This window comes from Oryctolagus cuniculus, chromosome 9, assembly GCF_051225735.1.
Source record: "Oryctolagus cuniculus isolate XC-2025 breed Fujian yellow rabbit chromosome 9, ASM5122573v1, whole genome shotgun sequence".
NCBI classification, from domain to species: domain Eukaryota; kingdom Metazoa; phylum Chordata; class Mammalia; order Lagomorpha; family Leporidae; genus Oryctolagus; species Oryctolagus cuniculus.
In genome coordinates this window covers 98,724,237-98,743,939 of record NC_142875.1, presented here as the reverse complement: position 1 = coordinate 98,743,939, position 19,703 = coordinate 98,724,237, and the positions used below count along the sequence as shown (strand labels likewise).

The window sequence follows — 19,703 nt, the reverse complement described above, 5'->3', positions numbered from 1 at the left end:
CTCTCTCTTTGCCTCTCAAACAAGCAAAGTCGCAATTATGGCTATTTACCCAGAAGCAGATGGATACTGGCCCACGGGGCCTTTTTGTGGATGCATGGTCAGGGCTTGGGGACAGTGAAAGTCAGGAGGAATGGGGACAGAGGAGTAGAGTGCAAGTCAGAGCTTAGAGACTCAAAACTGCGCTCCAAGATGAGGAACCTGTCAAACGGTCAATCTTACAGCTGAAGTTTAGTGGTGAAGGTAGAATCAGAAGCTTTTTCAGATTTTTTTTTTTTTTACAGGCAGAGTGGACAGTGAGAGAGAGAGACAGAGAGAAAGGTCTTCCTTTGCCGTTGGTTCACCTTCCAATGGCCAGCGCGCCGCGCTGATCCGAAGGCAGGAGCCAGGTGCTTCTCCTTGTCTTCCATGGGGTGCAGGGCCCAAGCACTTGGGCCATCCTCCACTGCACTCCCTGGCCACAGCAGAGAGCTGGCCTGGAAGAGGGGCAACCAGGACAGAATCCAGCACCCCGACTGGGATTAGAACCCGGTGTGCCGGCGCCACAAGGCAGAGGATTAGCCTATTGAGCCGCGGCGCCAGCCTCTAGCGTCTTCTTAAAACTCATCTCTCTCTGTCTGTCTGCCAAACAAATAACAGTAAAAATAAGACATTTTTAAAATTAAGAAATTAAAAAAGAAAAGACCCAGAGAAGTTAAGTGAGTCACAGAAGAACACACAGTGACTTGGCTGGGAGGAGCCCACGTCACCCGTCACCCGTCACCTAGGCTTGCAGCCTAGGGCTTTCCCTGCTGTTCAGAATTAAGGGACCTTCTTATTGCTGGCATCATTAGGATACCACCACTCTGTGCTCCTTCTACACAGCAAGAGCCCTAGGGCCTCAGGGTCACCTCCCACCACCACGAAAATGAACTCAGATCATTTCCGGCCACTCTGTTTACTCATCTATAAGTTCAAGTATGTTCTAAAAAAAAAATACACTTCCCAAGAGACAGTTCCCCTAAAAACGTCCCCTGGGCTTCACACCACAAAAATCACCCTCACAGTAGAGAGAAATAGAAACTGCCCCAGCTACACTGAGCAGCCTCCAGGTAGGTCCCTCGTCAGCGCCACAGGCAAATGTCAGGAGCGCTTTTTTAAAATTACTTTAAAATTTATTTTTATTTATTTGGAAGGCAGAGAGAGAGAAAGATCCAGAGAGAGACAGATCTCATCCTCTGGTTCACTCCTCAAACATCATCAACAAGCCAGGTGAAAGCCAGGAGCCAGGAACTCAACCCAGGTATCCCACAGGGTGGCAGGGACCCGACTACTTGAGACATCACCACTGCCTCCCAGTGTGTAGGTCAGCAGGAAACTGGATTTCAAGCAGAGGAGCTGGGACGGGAACCAGACACTGGGACTGGGGTTGTGCATGTCTAAGGCAGGGTCTTAGCCGCTGCACCAATATCCTGCCCCCTCTGTGCCCACCTCGCTATGTGCTCACCAGCCATGCCCTGATGCTTTACGGCCCCGCAGTGTTTAACGAGATATCCATGCAGTCGGGACCCAGCAGTTACCGCTGGAGTGGAAATCAGACTCAAATGACTTTTTCTGCTGAAATTCCAGAACAGGGTCAGTAGCCCACAACCATGGGGCCAACTCTGGTCTGTTTTTCAAATACCCGTATCTGACTATCTGCTTTTGTAAATGGAGTTTGTTGGAATGCTGCCACATTCATGTGTTTATGTATTGTCTGGGGGTGATTTTATGAAAGGAGAGTTGAGTAATTGCAACAGAAACCATATGACTTGCAACGGATAAAAAAAAATGCCCTTTGACCCCTTATAGAAAGGTTAGCTGACCCCTGGTCGGGAGTCACAGTGTGGTAGGGATAGATAAACCACTTTCCAAATCCTGCTTTCTGTTTGCTCCCAATTGATGCTTAAGAGGTGGGGAAAAGCACAGATCCAGAAAGATCTTGCTAAACCCAAACACTTACCAAAACCAATTACAGCTGTTTCCTTTTAAGACCAATGTGTTTGTTAATAGGGAAATTTTTTTTTGGGGGGGGATATATTCAGGTGCCTTTCTCTTTTGCATTTTCTGGTTTCCCTCTATTCAGCCAGATGTACCCATATTATCTAAAAGATAGGATTGTCACAACAGGAAGGCAAAAACAAAGAAATAGTTGATATTTTGCTTCAACATCCAAAATAAGGTTTTCCATCAGGACAATAATTTTTTTAAAAGATTTTAAAACATTTATTAGAGAGAGGTAGATGGCCGACGCCGTGGCTCACTTGGCTAATCCTCCGCCTGTGGCGCCGGCACACCGGGTTCTAGTCTCGGTTGGGGCACTGGATTCTGTCCTGGTTGCTCCTCTTCCAGTCCAGCTCTCTGCTGTGGCCCAGGAGTGCAGTGGAGGATGGCCCAAGTGCTTGGGCCCTGCACCTGCATGAGAGACCAGGAGGAAGCACCTGGCTCCTGGCTTCAGATCAGCGTGGCGCGCTGGCCGTAGCGGCCATTTGGGGGGGGGGGGTGAACCAACAGAAGGAAGACCTTTCTCTCTGTCTTTCTCTCACTGTCTAACTCTGCCTGTCAAAAAAAAAAAGAGAGAGAGAGAGAGAGAGAGAGACAGAGAGACAGAGAGTAACAGAGAGAGAGAGAGTCTTCCATCTGTTGTTTCACTCCCCAAAATGGCCACAACAGCTGGAGCTGGGCTGGTCTGAAGTCAGCAGCCAGGAGCTTCTTCTGGTTCTCCCACAGGGGTGCAGGGGCCCAAGGACTTGGGCCATCCTCTACTGCTTTCCCATGTGCATTAGCAGGGAGCTGGATGGGAAATGGAACAGCCAGGACTTCAACCAGAGCTCATATAGGATGCTGGCACTGCAGGCCAGGGCTTTAACCTGCTGCACCACAGTGCTGGGCCCAAGACAATATTTTTTGACAGCCAGGTTTTGTTGGGAGAGGGTTTTATTTTGTTTTTGTTTTTGTTTTTTTAGAAGATTTATTTACTTATTTGAAAGGCAGAGTTTCAGAGAGGTAGAGGCAGAGAGAAAGCGAGCGAGAGAGAGAGGTCTTCCATTCACTGGTTCACTCCCCAGATGGCCGCAACAGCCAGAGCTGGGCCAATCTGAAGCCAGGAGCCAGGAGCTTCTTCTGGGTTTCCCATGTGGGTGCAGGGGCCCAAGCGTCTGGGCCATCTTCTACTGCATTCCCAATCCATAGCAGAGAGCTGGATCGGAAGTGGAGCAGCCAGGACTCCGAACCAGTGCCCATATGGGATGCCGATGCTGCAGGCAGCGGCTTTACCTACTATGCCACAGCGCCAGCCCCATTATTTTCTTTTTCAAAATATTTATTTATCTATTTGAATGGCAGAGTGTTAGAGAGAGAGAAAAGGACAGAGAGAGACAGAGATAGATATCTTCCATCGTCTGGTTCACTCCCCAAATGGCTGCAACAGCCAGGGCTGGGCCAGGCTGAAGCCAGGAGCCAGAAGCTCCTGGCTCTCTCACATGTGTTCAGGGGCCAAAGCACTTGGGCTACCCTTCACTGCTTTCCCAGGCCATTAGCAGGGAACTGGATTAAGTAGAGCAGCTAGGTGGCAGCTTTACCCACTGTGCCATGGTTCTGGCCCCTGAAAGAGGATTTTCTAAATTTACTTCCCCTTTGAATTATTATTATAGAGTTCCACATAAGAGTCATAGTAGCAAAACAAGAAGAGAAAGCAAGAGTGAGTATGTGGCACAGTGGTTAAGACACTGCTTGGGATGCCTGCATCCCATGTCTGAGTGCCTGGGTTCAAGTCCCTACTCTACTTCTGATTCAGCTTCCTGCTGATGTATGCCTGGGAAGTACCAGGTGATGGTGCAAGTACTTGGTCCTCTGCACCATGTGGGAGACCTGAATTGAGTTCCTAGCCTCTTTGTGCTTCTGGTTCCTCACTTGTAATCATATGTTGCCTGCTCCCCAGTATTGTGATGAAAACTAATTAAGGTGAGTAGGCATTAAAATGCTTTCCAACAGTGCTTAGCATATGGCAGTAGTACTATGTGGATGAGGGCAATAAATATTACTGCAAGTTGTTGAAGGAAAACTGGGAAAAGAGCACATTGTATGTGTCACTCTCCTTGGGAAATCTGGGAGATTACCCCCATGCCCTTCTCCAACCTGGGACAATCACACCAAAGCAAATTGCTTGCCAGAAGTGGAGCCGAACCTGCCCTTCTCTAATTCTCTCGTGCCCTGGAGGATCAGGGATGTCAGTAGGGTCTGTCTCTGACAGGAGAGTTTCCAGAGAGATCATCTCAGAGAGGTGGACCACCGAACTGGCACCACAAAGCCAGGATTCAGGTCGCTCCACACCACCATAAGAGCCAAGGTAGGACAGTCAAGTCAACCAAAGAGACCGCTGGATCCTTTTCACAGAGTGAAAAGACCCTGAGTTACCCTGGCCTCAGATGTCGGCGACCCATGCCAGCAGGAGGCCTAGGAGCAGGTCCTAGCAGTCAGCAGCCCAGGAGCCACACAGCAGGAACCAGCAGAGGTGGAGACGGCACAGGACAGATCCACGGCCCATCACCCTTCACTCCTCCTCTACACCTGGTATCCATCTTTAGCAGACAGCAGCGGGAATCTGGAGGACTGGGTGTCCTCACCTGGACTGCTCACCACTGAAATGATTAGATACCACTCTGCTAATTAGATTACACTAAAATATCCTCATGCCATGCCCAGACCCTCAATCACACCAATGTCCAACAGAGGGCAACTTATAAAGACACTGAGTAGAAATTTGCTCGCTCTCTCTCTCTCTCTCTCTCTCTCTCTCTGTGTGTGTGTGTGTGTGTGTGTGTGTGTGTGAATGTGGTAGGAGTAAATTTGTGACTCTAGTCCTCTCCCTACCCCTGCCCCTGCTGCTTTAAGCTCTGAATGGGGATTGCTCCCATGACATCTTCCTTGTCCTGCTTAGTCACAACACTTCCACCACCCACCCACACACACACACAAGCCTGGGTCTAAAACTAGCTTCAGGAACAAGACAACCGAGCCTTAGGCTCTAAGGTAAATAGGAGGAAAAAGGACTTTCCAAAAAAAGACTCACTCCTGGGAGCTTTATTTTAAAAGTAGGAAAAATGCAACTACTTGCATAAACAAGACTCAAAAAATACAACTTTCCTTGCTCAGTCTCTCTCTCTCTCTCTTTCTCTCATTAATCAAGAGAGAAGTTGAGGATATCCAACAATCTAACTATTAAAAAATCTTGTTTACTCACTGTGTACAATAAGGCTGATGTTTTAGGAGCCTATTAGGTAAACTACCATTTTTTTTTCTTTTTAACTCCTAGAGACAGAGGCAATAAATCAAAGAACCACAGAAATCTCTCAGCCTTTGTCTTGAGATCAAGTGGGGGCCACCTCACTCCTGGCCACTGGAGACCCTTGCACCAGTATGAACTCCGACAACGCCCTCAAGCTGCTGCTCCGTGTCCTTGATAAATACAGTGTTTCTTTGCCAGTAAGAAAGCCATTAGCTCAAAGCAGGCTGCGTGGCCTCAGATGGCACCACTAGGATTCAAGGGGCATTGTCACTACCAACTCAATGGGCCACTTAGCAGTGAGCCATGGGCCACCTCCTGAAGTGCACATATATGCACACACATACACACAAACCTGCACGTGTGCTTGCGGTCACCTCCCCCAGGGGCTGAGGCCGGGCCGGGCATCCCACATCACAAGGCTGAATAGCAGGTCTGTGCTGCCTGCTGTGTGCTCTCTCCCCTCCTAAGCCAGCGGCAGACAGGCAGGGAGTGAAGCTGGAGGAGCCCACGCAGTCTGCTCCCGGTTCCGTGCCTGCGAAGGGACCCAGGGCAGCCAGATGGAATCAGAAAGAGAAATCAGCGACCTTCAAGTAAGTCCTCTCTGGGAGTGAGGGAAGGGGAAATCGGGAGCAGAGGCAAACAGAGGATTCACATTTTGATCACTAGGCTCTGCCCTCTTTCTTACTCACCCCCTTCTTCAGAATCTCTCCAATTTTTGTCGTGTTTTTCTCTGTTACCCTATCTGGTTCTTCACTTGCTTTGAAACATGTGAGAAACGGATTTTTTTCAGTCCCCTCCTGACCTCTGCTTCGTCTTGTCCATCAAAAGCTAATGAGCTCTATGTTACCAGAGAGTGATTTCACATTCCGTGCAGTGCTTTTCCCAAAACCCCAGGACAGTGGAGGCCTATTTCAGTGCAGCCAGACATTTCTCTGGAGTCCAGGCAAGATATGAGTTTGGGAGCTAAGAAGAGAGGCAGTTGGCCAAGTTTGCATTTTACAGGTTGGGAAAAACTGGAGCCATTCCTTGGCTGCGACAAGGCTCTCCTGCATAGGAGAGGAATTGCCTCCCTGGTACAGTGCAAGCAAAGGAAATTACAGTAATCTCCCAGGCAGATGCAGAGTCCTGTGTCCTCAAATCTGGCACTGGTATCAGAGGTGCCATGGACTAGCGCAGGCCAAGCGAATGGCATGTGACGGCAAGAAGGGGATCTGCACTCCCTGACTTGACTCCCACGGAGCAGAAGCCACTTTTCCATAACCCTGGCAGAATATGGGAGAACTTCTCAGAGACTTGGCCAATTGCAGAGCAGCAAAGGATGTTTGAGATTAAGAATTTTTGAGTGCAGAACCCAGTCTGCAAACAAAATATTAAGCGGGAACCCAGTGTATGAGGGTACTTCAAAAAGTTTGTGGAAATACAGGTAAAAGATATCTTTATTTTGATGCAAAAAATTTTGAAAGCCATGAATATGGAGGGGTCTTCAAAAAGTTTGTGGGGGACCGGCGCTGTGGTGCAGTGGGTTGGACTGGCACCTGCAACTCTAATATCCCATGTGAGCACTGGTTCGAGTCCCGGCTGCTCCACTTCTGATCCAGCTCCCTGCTAATATGCCTGAGAAAGCAGCAGAAGGAAGTTACTGGCCAGGCCTGATAAAGGTGTCTGTCTTTAGCAGGTGACTAAAGTGCTGCCTCTTCTTTCTCCACCCACACTTCCTCCTCCTTCATTAGACTAATTATCTCTCTCTCAGTATACTGTGTTATTCCAGTAGCTCATCCACAACTTTCTTCGGTTATTTATTAATTTGATGGGTCAGAAGTTTGTGCATTACTGACTACAACTTCCCATCCAGCTCTGTGGATTAAATTAGGTTGTGAATCCCTTTGGGAAACTAAGTGTGATCTTTTGAGAAGAAGGTGCGCTTTGGTTAGGGACAGGTGGCGGCAGCTGTCCCTGAGAAACATGACTTTGTCCTCTCCTTTACACGAAGTTCAGAGGAAGGCTTCGTGAAATCACATATGGAATAAATGCTAGTTCTTTCTCTGTTTTCCTTTGATGATTTCCCTGGGGATGGTAAAGATCTATGGACTGTAGCTGAACCAGTGCATCCATCCATTCAGCTAATATTTACTGATCAATGATTACATATTTAATTCCATGTTTTCTCAGTATATAATTTTGCTCTCTTGTGACCAAAGACTAATTCTTCAACTTTAAATGTGTTATTCATGCCAGGAAAGACACATAGAAAGTATGTGGATGTCTTACTGTTTTTCATCCTGTTATTAAGAAAACCCCTTAGGGGACAGGGTTGTTGTGCAGTGGGTTAGGCCACTGCCTGTAACACTGGCATCCCATATGAGTGCCTGTTCACATCCTGATTGCTTCATTCCCATTCAGCTCCCTGCTAATATGCCTGGGAAAACAGCAGACAGCCCAAGTTCTTGGGCCCCTGCCACTCTGGAACTTCCGGTTTCTGGCATTGGCCTAGCCCAGGCCCAGCTGTTGTGGCCATCTGGGGAGTGAACCAGTGGACAGAAGATCTCCCTCTGTCTGTCTCTTCTTTCTCTGTAACTCTACCTCTCAGATAGATATATAAATATATATATATATAAATAATATATAAATAAATACATATGTATAAATCTTTTAAAAATTCCTTAGGAATACAAGAGTTATAGATAAAATACTCTCGAAGTATTTTTTATTTTTAAATGTACATATATGGAGCAATTTTAGATTCACAGCAACATAGAGAAGAATGTGCAGACCTCTTATACAACCCCATCATCTCCACCTGCAGAGACTCCACAATTATCAATATCCCCCACATTTAAAAAAATTGGTGACTCTATGCTGACATGTTGTTACCAGCCAAAGTCAGCAGTTTACGGGGTCCACTCTTGATGTTGCACTTGCTATGGGTTTGGACAAATGCATAATGACATGTGCCCACCACTATCATATTCTGCAGAGTATTTTTCACTGCCTTAAAAATCCTCTGGGTTCTGCCTATTCATCTTTTCTTCCCCTCCCAACCCTTGGCAACCACTTATCTTTCTACTGTCTCCAAAGCTTTGCCTCTTCCACATACCATGTAATTGGAATCACACAATATGTAACATTTTTCTTTCACTTGGTAATATTCATTTAAATTTCTTCCCTGTCTTTTCCTGACTTTTTAGCTCATTTATTTTTTTATTTTTTAAATTTTATTTTTAAAAAAGATTTATTTATTGGGGCTGGCACTATGGCATAGAAGGTTAAGCCTCTACCTGCCGTGCCGGCATCCCATATGAACACTAGGTCAAGTCCCAGCTGCTCCACTTCCAATCTGGCTCCCTACTAATACGCTTAGAAAAGCAGTAGAAGGTAACCCAAGTACTTGGGCCCCTGCATCCTTGTGGGACACCTGTAAGAAGCTCCTGGCTCCTGGCTTTGGCCTGGCCCAGTCCCAGCCATTGCAGCCATTTGGGGAGTGAACCAATGGATGGAAGACAAGAGAAAGAGGCGGGGGGGGGGGGGGATCTGCTACTTATGTGAAATACAGAGAGAGAAGGAGAGAAAGATAAAGATATCTTTCACCTATTGGTTCTCTCCCCAAATAGCTGCAATACCCAGGGCTGGGCCAGGCCGAAGCCAGGAGCCAGAAGCTGCATCTGGATCTCTTATGCAGGTGCAGGGCCTAAGTACTTGGGCCATCTTCCACTTCTTTCCCAGGTACATTAGCAGGAAGCTGGATCAGAAGTGGAGCAGCCTGGACTAGAACCAGTGCTGATATGGGATGCCAGCATTGCAGGCGGTGGCTAAACCTGCTATGCCACAATGCTGGCCCAGGTTGGTTTCTTAATGTTGAGTTTTGAAAGTGAGTTCTTTGGATATTTTGAACAACAGTCCTTTATCAGCAGTATCTTTTACAAATATTTTCACCCAGTATGTGACTCATCTTCATGTTTTCTTGACATTATGTTCCATAAAACAGAAGTTCTTAACTTTAATGAGGTCCAGGTTATCCTTTGTGTCTTTTATGGATCATGTCTTTGGTGTTGTGTCTAAAAAGTCATAGACATAGGCAAGGTCAGCTATATTTTTCCTATGTTATTATCTCTGAATTTCTTGCTCCTACATTTTATATTTAGGTTCCTCTTCCATTTTTAGTTACTTTTGTGAAGGGTGTGAGTCTGTAAACAGATTCATTGTTTGTGGATGCTTGGTTGTTTCAGCACCATCTGCTGGAAAGACTCTCTTTTCTCCATTTGATTGCCTTCCTCCTTTGTCAAAGATACGTTGACTATATATAGGTGAGTTTATTTCTGGACTCTGTATTGTGTTCCGATGTTCTGTTTGTTGATTCCTTTGCCAGTGTCACACTGTACTGATTACTGTACCTGGGTCAGTCCTCCAGCCTTGTTCTTCAATGCGGTGGTGGTGGTTCTTGGCCTTTTGCCTCTTCAGATAAACTTTAGAACCAGTTTGTTGATAGATAGCTACAAACATCTCTCTGAGATGCAGAGAGAGACAGAGACAGAGACAGAGAGAGGCACACAGACAGACAGCTGCCATTCACTGGGTCACTTACCAAATGCTCCTAATTGGTCAGGGCTGAAGCCAAAGATGGGAGTCAGGAACTCAGTCCGGGTCTTCCACTTGATGACAGGAACACAACTACTTGAACCATCACCTGCTGCCTTCCGGGACGTGCATTAACAGGAAGCTAGGGGGCCGGCGCCATGGCTCACTTGGCTAATCCTCCACCTGTGGCACCAGTATCCCATATGGGCGCCAGGTTCTAATCCTGGTGGCTCCTCTTCCAGTTCAGCTCTCTGCTGTGGCCCAGGAGGGCAGTGGAGGATGGCCCAGGTGCTTGGGCCCCTGCACCCACATGGGAGACCAGGGGGAGGCACCTGGCTCCTGGCTTCAGATCGGCACAGTGCGCCGGCCATGGTGGCCATTTGGGGGGTGAACCAGCGGAAAGAAGATCTTTCTATCTGTCTCTCTCTCTCTCTCAGTCTGACTCTATCTGTCAAACAAACAAACAAACAAACAAACAAAACAGGAAGCTAGAATTGAGAACAGAGCCTGGACTCAAACCCAGGGTGTATTTCTCTCTCTCTCTCTCTCTCTCTCTCTCTCTCTCTCTCTCTCTCTCCTACTTATTTAATTATTTGAAAGTCAGAGTTACGGAGAGAGAGAGGGACAGAGAGAAAGAGAGAGATCTTTTCACTCCCCAAATGGCCACAATAGCCAGTACTGGGGCCAGACTGAAGCCAGAAGCCAGGAACCAGGAGCTTCATCCGGCTCTCCCACATGGGTGTGGGTGCAGGAGTCCAAGCACTTGGGGCATCTTCCACTGCTTCCCCAGGCACATTAGCATGGAGCTGGATTGGAAGTGGAGCAGCCAGGACTCAAACAGGGGCTCATATGGGATGCCAGCCCTGCAGACGGCAGGTTAACCCACTGAACCATAGTGCCAGCCTCCAGGGACTCTTATATGGGGTGCAGAAGTCCCAAGCAGCATTTTAATCACCGAGCCAAATAAATGCTTATCCCAGAACTTCAGACTTTGGATACTAATGTAAATGATGCTGATTTTAATTTCAGATCCTACTTATTCACTTCTGGTTCATAGGAAGGTGACTGAATTTTATATATTAACCTGTATTCCAGCAGTCTGGCCATGATTGCTTACTAGTTCTAGGAGGTTTGGTTGCATCATTTGGATTTTTTACATAGACAATCATGTCATCTGTAAATACAGTTATGTCTTTTCTCCTCTTATGTGGCCAATTTATTTTCCTTTTGTTGTCTTATAGCATTAGGCAAGATTTCTATTACAGTATTGAAAAGGAGTGGTGAGAGGGATCAGCTTGTCTTTTTCCTAATCTTAGAGGGCATGTGTCTACTTTCTCACCATTATGTGTAATGCATTCTGTAGAGTGTTTGCAGAAATTTTTCATCAAATTGAGAATGTTCTTTTCTATTCCTAGTTTACTGAGCACTTTCCTGGTGAATAGGGGTAATTCTCATCAAATACCTTTTCTGCATCTACTGATATGATCGTGTGATTTTTCTCTTTTAGCTTGTTGATATGATGAAGCACGTTAATTAAATTTTCAAATGTTGAACCAGCCTGGAACAAATCCCAGTTGGTGTGGTGTGTAACTCTTTTGATATACCATTGGATTCAATTTGATATTATTTTGTAGAGTATCTTTACATCTGTGTTTATGAGAAGTATTTATTTGTAATTTTCTTGTAAATCTTTGTTTGGTTGTTATTAGGCTAATGCTGGCCTTATAGAGTGAGCTAAGAAGTATTCCCTCTGCTTCTATATTTTGAAAGAGATTGGAGAGAACTGATCTCTTCCTTAAATGTTTAGTAGAGTTCAACTTGCCTGTTTTGGGGGGTACCAATGATTCAATTTCTTTAATAGATCTAGGCCTATTTAGGTTGTCTATTTCTTCTTGGGTGAGTTTTGGTAGATTGTATCTTTCAAGAAATTTTATCGGGGCCGGCGCTGTGGCGCAGCAGGCTAATGCCCTGGCCTGAAGCGCCAGCATCCCATATGGGTGCCAGTTCTAGTCCTTGCTGTTTCTCGTCCCATCTAGCTCTCTGCTATGACCTGGGAAAGCAGTAGAAAATGGCCCAGGTCCTTGGGCCCCTGCACCCTCATGAGAGACCTGGAAGAAGCTCTTGGCTCCTGGCTCCTGGCTCCTGGCTTCTGGCTTTGGATCAGTACAGCTCTGGCCGTTGTGGCCATCTGGGGAGTGAACCATCAGATGGAAGACCTCTCTCTCTCTGCCTCTCCTCTCTCTGTGTAATTCTGACTTTCAAATAAATAAATAAATCTTTTAAAAAAATGTTATCTAGGTACTAAAATTTGTGTCCCTGGAGTTGTCCATAATATTCCTTTATTATCCTGTTAATGCCCATGGTGTCTGTTGTGGCCCTCCACTGCCGATGTTAGTAATTTGTGCCCACTTTCTTTTTTTCTTAGATATCCTGGATAAAGGCTTAATAATATTATTGATCTTTTCAGAGAACTAGCTTCCACTTTCATTGATTTTCTATTGATTTCCTGCTTTCAATTTTATTGATTTCTGTTATGATTTTTATTGTTTTTCTGATGCCTATTTTATTTATTTTTAAAAAGATTTATTTATTTACTTGCAGGTCAGAGTTACACAGAGAGAGAAGGAGAGGCAGAGAGAGAGAGAGAGAGGTCTTCCATCCACTGGTTCACTCCCCAGATGGCTGCAGTGGCCAGAGCTGCGCCCATCTGAAGCCAGGAGCCAGGAGCTTCTGGGTCTCCCACGTGGGTGCAGGAGCCCAAGGACTTGGGCCATCTTCCACTGCTTTCCCAGGCCACAGCAGAGAGCTGGATAGGATGTGGAGCAGCCAGGTTTCGAACTGACGCTCATATGGATGCCAACACTGGAGGTGGCAGCTTTACCAGCTACACCATAGTGTCAACCCCATGCTATTTTATTTAAATCTTCTCTTCTTTTTTTAGTCTCCTAAACTAGAAATTTAGATTACAGGTTTATATCATTCTTCTTATCAAATATCTTCATTCGCTGATGTAAATTTTCCTCTAAGGATTGCTTTGATTACATCCCACAAATTTTGGTAATTGAATTTTCATTTGATTCAAAATATTTTAACATTTCTCTTGAGATTTTTTTCTTTGACTCATGTGTTATTGAGATGTGCATTATTTAATCCCCACATGTTTGAGAAATTTATCTCATCTTTCCATTGTTGGTTAGTAGTTTATTTACATCGTAGTGTGAAAATAGACATTGTGTGACTTCTTTTAAATTTGCTAAGATGTGTTTCATGGCACAGAATATGGTCTGTCTTGGTGAATGTTCCATATAAGCTTGAGGAGAATACAAAACTTACTGTTGGTGCATGTGTATGGTTGTCAATTAAATCCAGTAGTTTGATGGTGGTGTTGAGTTCAGCTATTTTTTTCCTGATTTTCTGCCTGCTAGATCTATCTATTTCTGATAGAAGAGCATTGAAGTCTTCAACTATAATAGAAACAATTCTATCAGCTTTTAATTCACACAGTTTGATGCTCTGTTGCTAGGGGCATATGCATTAAGGATTGTTATATGTTCTTAGATAATTTATTCCTTTATCACTATGTAATGCCCCTTTTTTCCTCATTCTGAACTCTGCTCTATCTTAAATTAATATAACTTCTCTTGCTTTCCTTTCATCAAAATTATATATATATTTTTTTAAAAAGATGTATTTATTTATTTGAAAGTCAGAGTTACAGAGACAGAAAGAAAGACAGAGAGATCTTCCACCTGCTGGTTCACTTCCTAGATGGCCACAATGGCTGGCACTCGGCCAGGTGAAGCCAAGAGCCAGGTATTTCATCCAGATCTCCCACATGGGTGGCAGGGGCCCCAGGACTTGAGCCATCTTCCACTGCTTTTCGCAGACCATTAGTAGGGAGCTGATTTGGAAGTGGAGCAGCCAGGCATGGACCACCACCTATATAGGATGCAGACACAGCAGACGGCAGCAACAGTGCAACCTGCTGTACCACAGTGCCTGCCCCTCCATCTACTTTCTTTTTAAGTTTTGTTTGTTTGTTTGTTTGTTTTAGTTTATTTGAGAGGTAGAGTTACAGACAGATAGAGGAAGAGACAGAAAGAAAAGTCTTCCATCCACTGGTTCTCTCCCCAAATGGCCGCAACAGCCAGAGCTGGGTCATTTTGAAGCCAGGAGCCAGGAGCTTCTTCGGGGTCTCCCACATGGGTGTAGGGGCCCAAGCACTTGGGCCATCTTCCACTGCTTTCCCAGGCCATAAGCAGAGAGCTGGATTGGAATAGGAGCAGCCGAGTCTTGAACCTGTATGGGATCCTGGTGCTGCAGGCGGAGGTTTAACCTACCTTCCACAGCGCTGAACCCCATTCATTTACCTTCAGTCTATATTTGCTTTATATTTAAAATCTGGGACCGGCGCTGTGGCATAGTGGGCTAAGCCTCTGCCTGCAGCACCAGGATCCCATATGGGCACAGATTATAATCCCAGCTGCTCCTCGTCCCATCCAGCTCTCTGCTATGGCCTGGGAAAGCAGTGGAAGATGACCCAAGTGTTTGGGCCCCTGCACCCACGTGGGAGACCCAGAAGAAGCTCCTGGCTGCTGGCTTGGGATCGGCTCAACTCCAGATGACTAAAACCAGTGCCCATATAGAATACCAGCATTGTAAGCAAGTGTTTAACCCAATACGCCACAACACTGGCCTCTGGTCCCAGTGTTTCAGTGAGCCTACACCTCTAGACTGGATTTCTTTTCTTTTCTTTTCTTTTTTTTTTTTTTTTCATGGACTGGATTTCACAAGTGCTTCTTTTTTTTTTTTGTAAATATTTATTTATTTGAAAGTCAGAGTTACAGAGAGGTAGAGGTAGAGGTAGAGGTAGAGGTAGAGGTAGAGGTAGAGGTAGAGAGAGAGAAAAAGAGAGAGGTCTTCCATCCACTGGTTCTCTTCCCAAATGGCCATAACGGCCGGAGCTGCACCGATCCAAAGCCAGGAGCCAGGACCTTCTTCCTGGTCTCCTGTCCGGGTCTCAAGCCCTAGGCTGGCCCCTGACCAGCAGGGGCCACTACAGACACTCCCCAACAAGGTGAACGGGAAAGATAAGGTCGACAGGTCAAGAGCACCACAGCAAGCACCCGTGAGTTCTGTCAAAGCAGGAACCGCTTTATTGAGGAAGTGTACAGGCTTATAAAGCTTACGAAAGACATGCGCAGTAGGGGAGCCAATCAGAGAAAAGGTCACGCAGGCACGGGTGGATCATGCACAGGGCCACCTTAAGTAAAGTATAGGGATCACGCACTGTCCACGTGTCTGGAACTAAAGCGGAGCTATCCCTGCCGGTGGTCTGATCTTACTTAGCTTAATCGGGCAGCTGCAGACACGCCCCTTGAACATCCGCCAGGCGCCATATTGTAATGGAGATTTTAGGCTATGCCCAACAGTCTCCCATACAGCTGCAGGGGCCCAAAGACTTGGGGCATCTTCCACTGCTTTCTCAGGCCACAGCCGAGAGCTGGATCGGAAGTAGAACAGCTGGGACTTGAACCAGTACCCCTATGGGATGCTGACACTGTAGGCGGAGGCTTTACCCGCTATGCCACAGTGCCAGCCCCCACAAGTGCTTCTTAGTCCTGCTTCATCTCCTCAGGTGGGACAGGATGGCTGGAGTGAGCTGGAGTTGAGTATTTCCTTCCCCCAGGTCAGTTAGGCACTGATGAAATCCCATCAGGCTTGGCTTTGGTTAAATAGTTTCTCCTGAGGTCAGATCTTGTTAAGAAAGGCAGGATGCTTGAGTATATTTCCAGATGATTCCTCCCCTTCCCCGCCCCCCCGCCCCCATCCTGGAGCATGAGATTTATCTCCAGTATTTACTGTGAAAACCTGGAAGTAAACCTCACAAAAGTATTTCTGGGTGGGACCTACATTGTGGCATAACAGGTTAAGCTGCCGCTTTCATTGCCGGCATCCCATATGGGCGCATGCTAATTAGCCTGGAAAGCGATGCGGGATGGCCCAAGTGCTTGGGCACCACCACCCACATGAGAGGCCTGGAGGAAGCTCTTGGCTCCAGGCTTCAGCCTGGCCTAGCCCCAGCCCCAGTGGTTGCAGCCATTTGGGAAGTGAACCAGGGGATAGAGATTTCTCTCTCTCTCCCTCTCTCTGTAACTAAAGTGCTTCTGGTGCTCCCATCCCACCGTCACCCCCCAGAGGTTTTACTCTCAGACTTGTGCAGGCTGAGCCTCCAGGCTTTCCCACCTGGCCCTGGTTCCTGGGGAGGTTTCCACTTTGAGTCTGCCCCGTTAACCTTGACTCCCTGTGTTTACCTAGCTGTCTCTCCCATCTTGGGAGCAGTAATTTGCCCGGTGTTCTCACCTCTCTTTTGGATCCAAGAAGAGCTGATTTTCCGGTCTGTTCAGACATTCACTTACTAGAATGGAGTGTCTACTTCCAAGCTCTTTTGTGTGGAACCAAAAACCAGAAGTGGAAGTATTTTCAAATGGAAGTTCCAGAAAACATTTAGCAGTGTGTATTAAGAAGAAGCTTAAACATGACCCATTTCTAGAATTAGTCTAAATTAAAAGTCAGATATGTGTTCAGATATGCAACAGTATTCATTGAAATATTATTTATAGCTAAAAAAGAGTGTCCAGTAGTGAATGAATGGTTGCAGAAAGCTTGATACACCTATGAATGGATATCATGGATTTTTGTTTGTTTTGGAAGAATATTTTAAAGGAATATCAAAATGCTAATCATATGTTGAGTCAAAAAATAGGATACAAGAGTGTTTAAATATTTCATCTCAATTTCCTTTCAAAATTATATAGAATAAATGTGTGTAGAAAAACTAGTGACAGGAAGTATACCAAAATATTTACTGGTTATTTCTGGATTATGGGTTTCTGAATGACTTATTTTCTTTCTGTACTTTTCTTTTTACTTTTAATTTTCTACCAACCCATATATTATATTTAGAATAGGAGGGAAAAAAACCCTGTAGTTTAAAAAAGTAAATTAGAGAAGCAGGTGTGCCTGTTTGCAAATGAGTAGATTTTTAAACACAGGTCATAGCATATATATTCACACATGCATTTATTCCCAACTCTAATGACTGTAGAAAATGAACAGCTGATTACTCTGGTGCATATGTAGGTGTCTATTTTTAAGTAGCTATCCCACTCTTCAAGAGTTTTACATACCACAACTCTTGTTTTTCGTATCTGAGTATACTTTGAGAATAAAATATTTTTTTTATTATTGTTTATACTTAAAAGGTATGGAGAGAGAGACAAAAAGGTCTTTCATCTGCTGATTCACTCCCTGTATTCCCACAAGAGCTAGGACTAGGTCAGGCCGAAGCCAGGAGCCTGGAACTCAATCTGGGCCTTCCACGTGAGTAGCAGGGACCCAAGTACCTGAGCCATTACCTGCTACCTTCCAAAGATGCACATTAGCAGGAAGCTGGAATAGAAAGCAGAGGCCAGACTTGAGCCCAGACACTCTTATATGGGATGTGGGCCTTCCAAGCCGCATCTCAACTGCTGAGCCAAACACCTGCCCCAAGAACAGACTTTTGGAAAATGACATCTAGGGTCAAATCTGCAGACCACTGAGTTTCTACATAGTTCCTACAGAAGAACCATACCAGGCACAAGTAGGAGGAAGTAAGGTGGTTGCCTCTTCCCTGAGGTTAATTAGATTTTTACTTAACCATTTCAATAATATGCCCTACTGCCACCTAAAGTAAATGATGAAAATAACTTGTGATTGACAGGTAAGTAGGTGGATAGATAAGTAGGTAATGGGGTAGATGAGTAGATACATAACTAGGTAGGCAGATAGATAGATAGGTCAGTAGGTAGACAGATGATAGACAGATGGGTAGAGGGATTTATGCCACTTCTTGAATGAGGTCATCACTGTCTGAGCTTGGACGGACCAATAGGACATGAGTAGTCCAAGGGTATTCCGGTAACAAGAACCGGATGAACAAAGGCTGGAGACAGGATCCCCAGGGCATATCTGGGGAGACATGAGTAGTTTAGTTTGTCTAGACTATAAGGTCAGTGGAGGAGAATGAGTGGGAAAAACGGGTATAAAGGGAGGTTGCACCAGATCACAATGGGCTTTGCAGGCCAGGTGTGGTCTGCTTGACCAGTAGCCCTTCCAGGTCCTGTGCCGAAGCTCAACTGTTGAGGAAGGCTCAGGCTTTCAGGGGCTCAGCCGTATTTCTCATTCCTGCCTCTCCCTTTCCAGGACCCCAGCAGAGAGCCCACCCCCCTCTACAGCACACAGAGTATCAGTCTCCAGAGGCATCGGTCGAGTTCGTCCCCAATGAGCTGGCCTAGCAGACCAAAGCTCCTGAGGTCCAGAGTTGATTGATGTTTCATCCCTTAGAATCCTCACATACAGTCTATTCAAAGTTAATTTATGGCACTGGGCAGGGATCCAGCAAACAGCAGACAAACACAGTTTATTTGCTGACTAACTTCTGTATATGGTGTGCCACACGCAGTGAAAGCATCTTTAAAGTGCATGATCCAATCTGATCTTGTCAGCTACCCAGTGGGCATTTCTACACCTGCAGTGCATGGGGATCCAAAGCTCATGGAAGTCAATGTGGAAAGTGTCAGGGCTGGGACCCAAACCTAGGTTTTATTTAGAAAGTAATTTTTTTTTAATTGCTTGAGAGGTATACAGAGAGAACAGCCTTATCTGCTGGTTCATTCCAATGCCCAAATGCCCATAGTAGCCAGGGCCAGGAGCCAGGAGCCAGGAGCCAGGAACTCAATCCAGGTCTCCCACATGGGTGGCAGGAACCCAATTCCTTGAGCCATCACTGCTGCCTCCCAGGGTCTGCGTTAGTAGGAAGCTGTAATCAAGAGCTGGCGCTGGGAATCAAGCCCAGGCATTCTGAAATGGGACATGGGCATCATCCTAACTGCTAGGCTAAACCTAGGTTTTCTCAAAATATGGTCCCAGAACAGCAACACCCTCCCACCAGAGAACTTGCTTACAATGCAGACTCTCAGTGCCCACTCTGGACTTATAGAATCAAAAGCCGTGGGCAGGAGACTCAGCAACCTGTATTTTAACAAGCCCTCTGGTCATTCTGATACACCCTAAAGCTTCAGAACCCCTGCTGAGATCATCACTAATTGATCTCAGGTGGGCATGGCAAGCCCAGGTGTAGCACTTGTCCCAGACCTGGAGTAAGGGAGCCAACCCGGGGTCAGGCAGAGGTGTTGGCAAATCAAGGGGTCTGGCCTGGCGTGGATGCCAGGGAGGACAAGGAGCTGCCAGGACCTCTGTGGGAGCACTAAGGATCGGAGTCTTAACATTCCTTGTTTCCATATGAGGCTGCGCCATGCTGGCGCTGCTACTACTTGCCTGCCACATACTTGGGACTTACACTCACTCTGATGAGAGATGGTTTGGGATTACTCCAGCCCTGAAGAGAGGTGTGTTCCACGGGCCTACCTCACCTGGGAGATTAAGCATAATGGAGGGCACAGGTGACAATGGATGTCTCTCTCCTGTCACTTGGCATCATGATGTCATGATCGACAAGAGGGAGGGCAGTGACGAAGGCGAGGATGGGACATTCCCACGGAGCCCCTGGGCACAGACGCCTGGTGGGTGCGGGGTTCTCCTTTCTAAGGGGTAAAGGAAAAAGACCAGAGGGACCCAGGACTCTTGAATAGTCTGCCCAGGCCCTTGGGCAGAAACATCAGCCAGCTCCGGGCGAGCTGCATCCCAGAGTCCAGAGAGTCCCCTTCCCACCTCTGCAAAAGAGCGCACAGTGTCCTAACACCAGCAGCTGTATGTCCCCCAGGCT

General features: G+C 46.3%; 1 protein-coding gene across 2 annotated transcripts in view; it reads left to right on the top strand.

Moving 5' to 3' along the window:
- Positions 1–19,703, top strand: part of NINJ2 (ninjurin 2) — a 175,441-nt gene that overhangs the window by 71,557 nt on the left and 84,181 nt on the right. Inside the window, exon 1 of one of the 2 annotated variants that reach the window (XM_051850761.3) lies at positions 5,431–5,892. The exons of the other annotated variant lie outside the window; for it this stretch is intronic. Coding sequence (XP_051706721.1) covers positions 5,860–5,892 — 33 coding nt within the window. The 5' untranslated portion in view covers positions 5,431–5,859. Of the gene's footprint in view, positions 1–5,430; positions 5,893–19,703 lie in introns of those variants that run through there. 2 annotated transcript variants of the gene reach the window in all.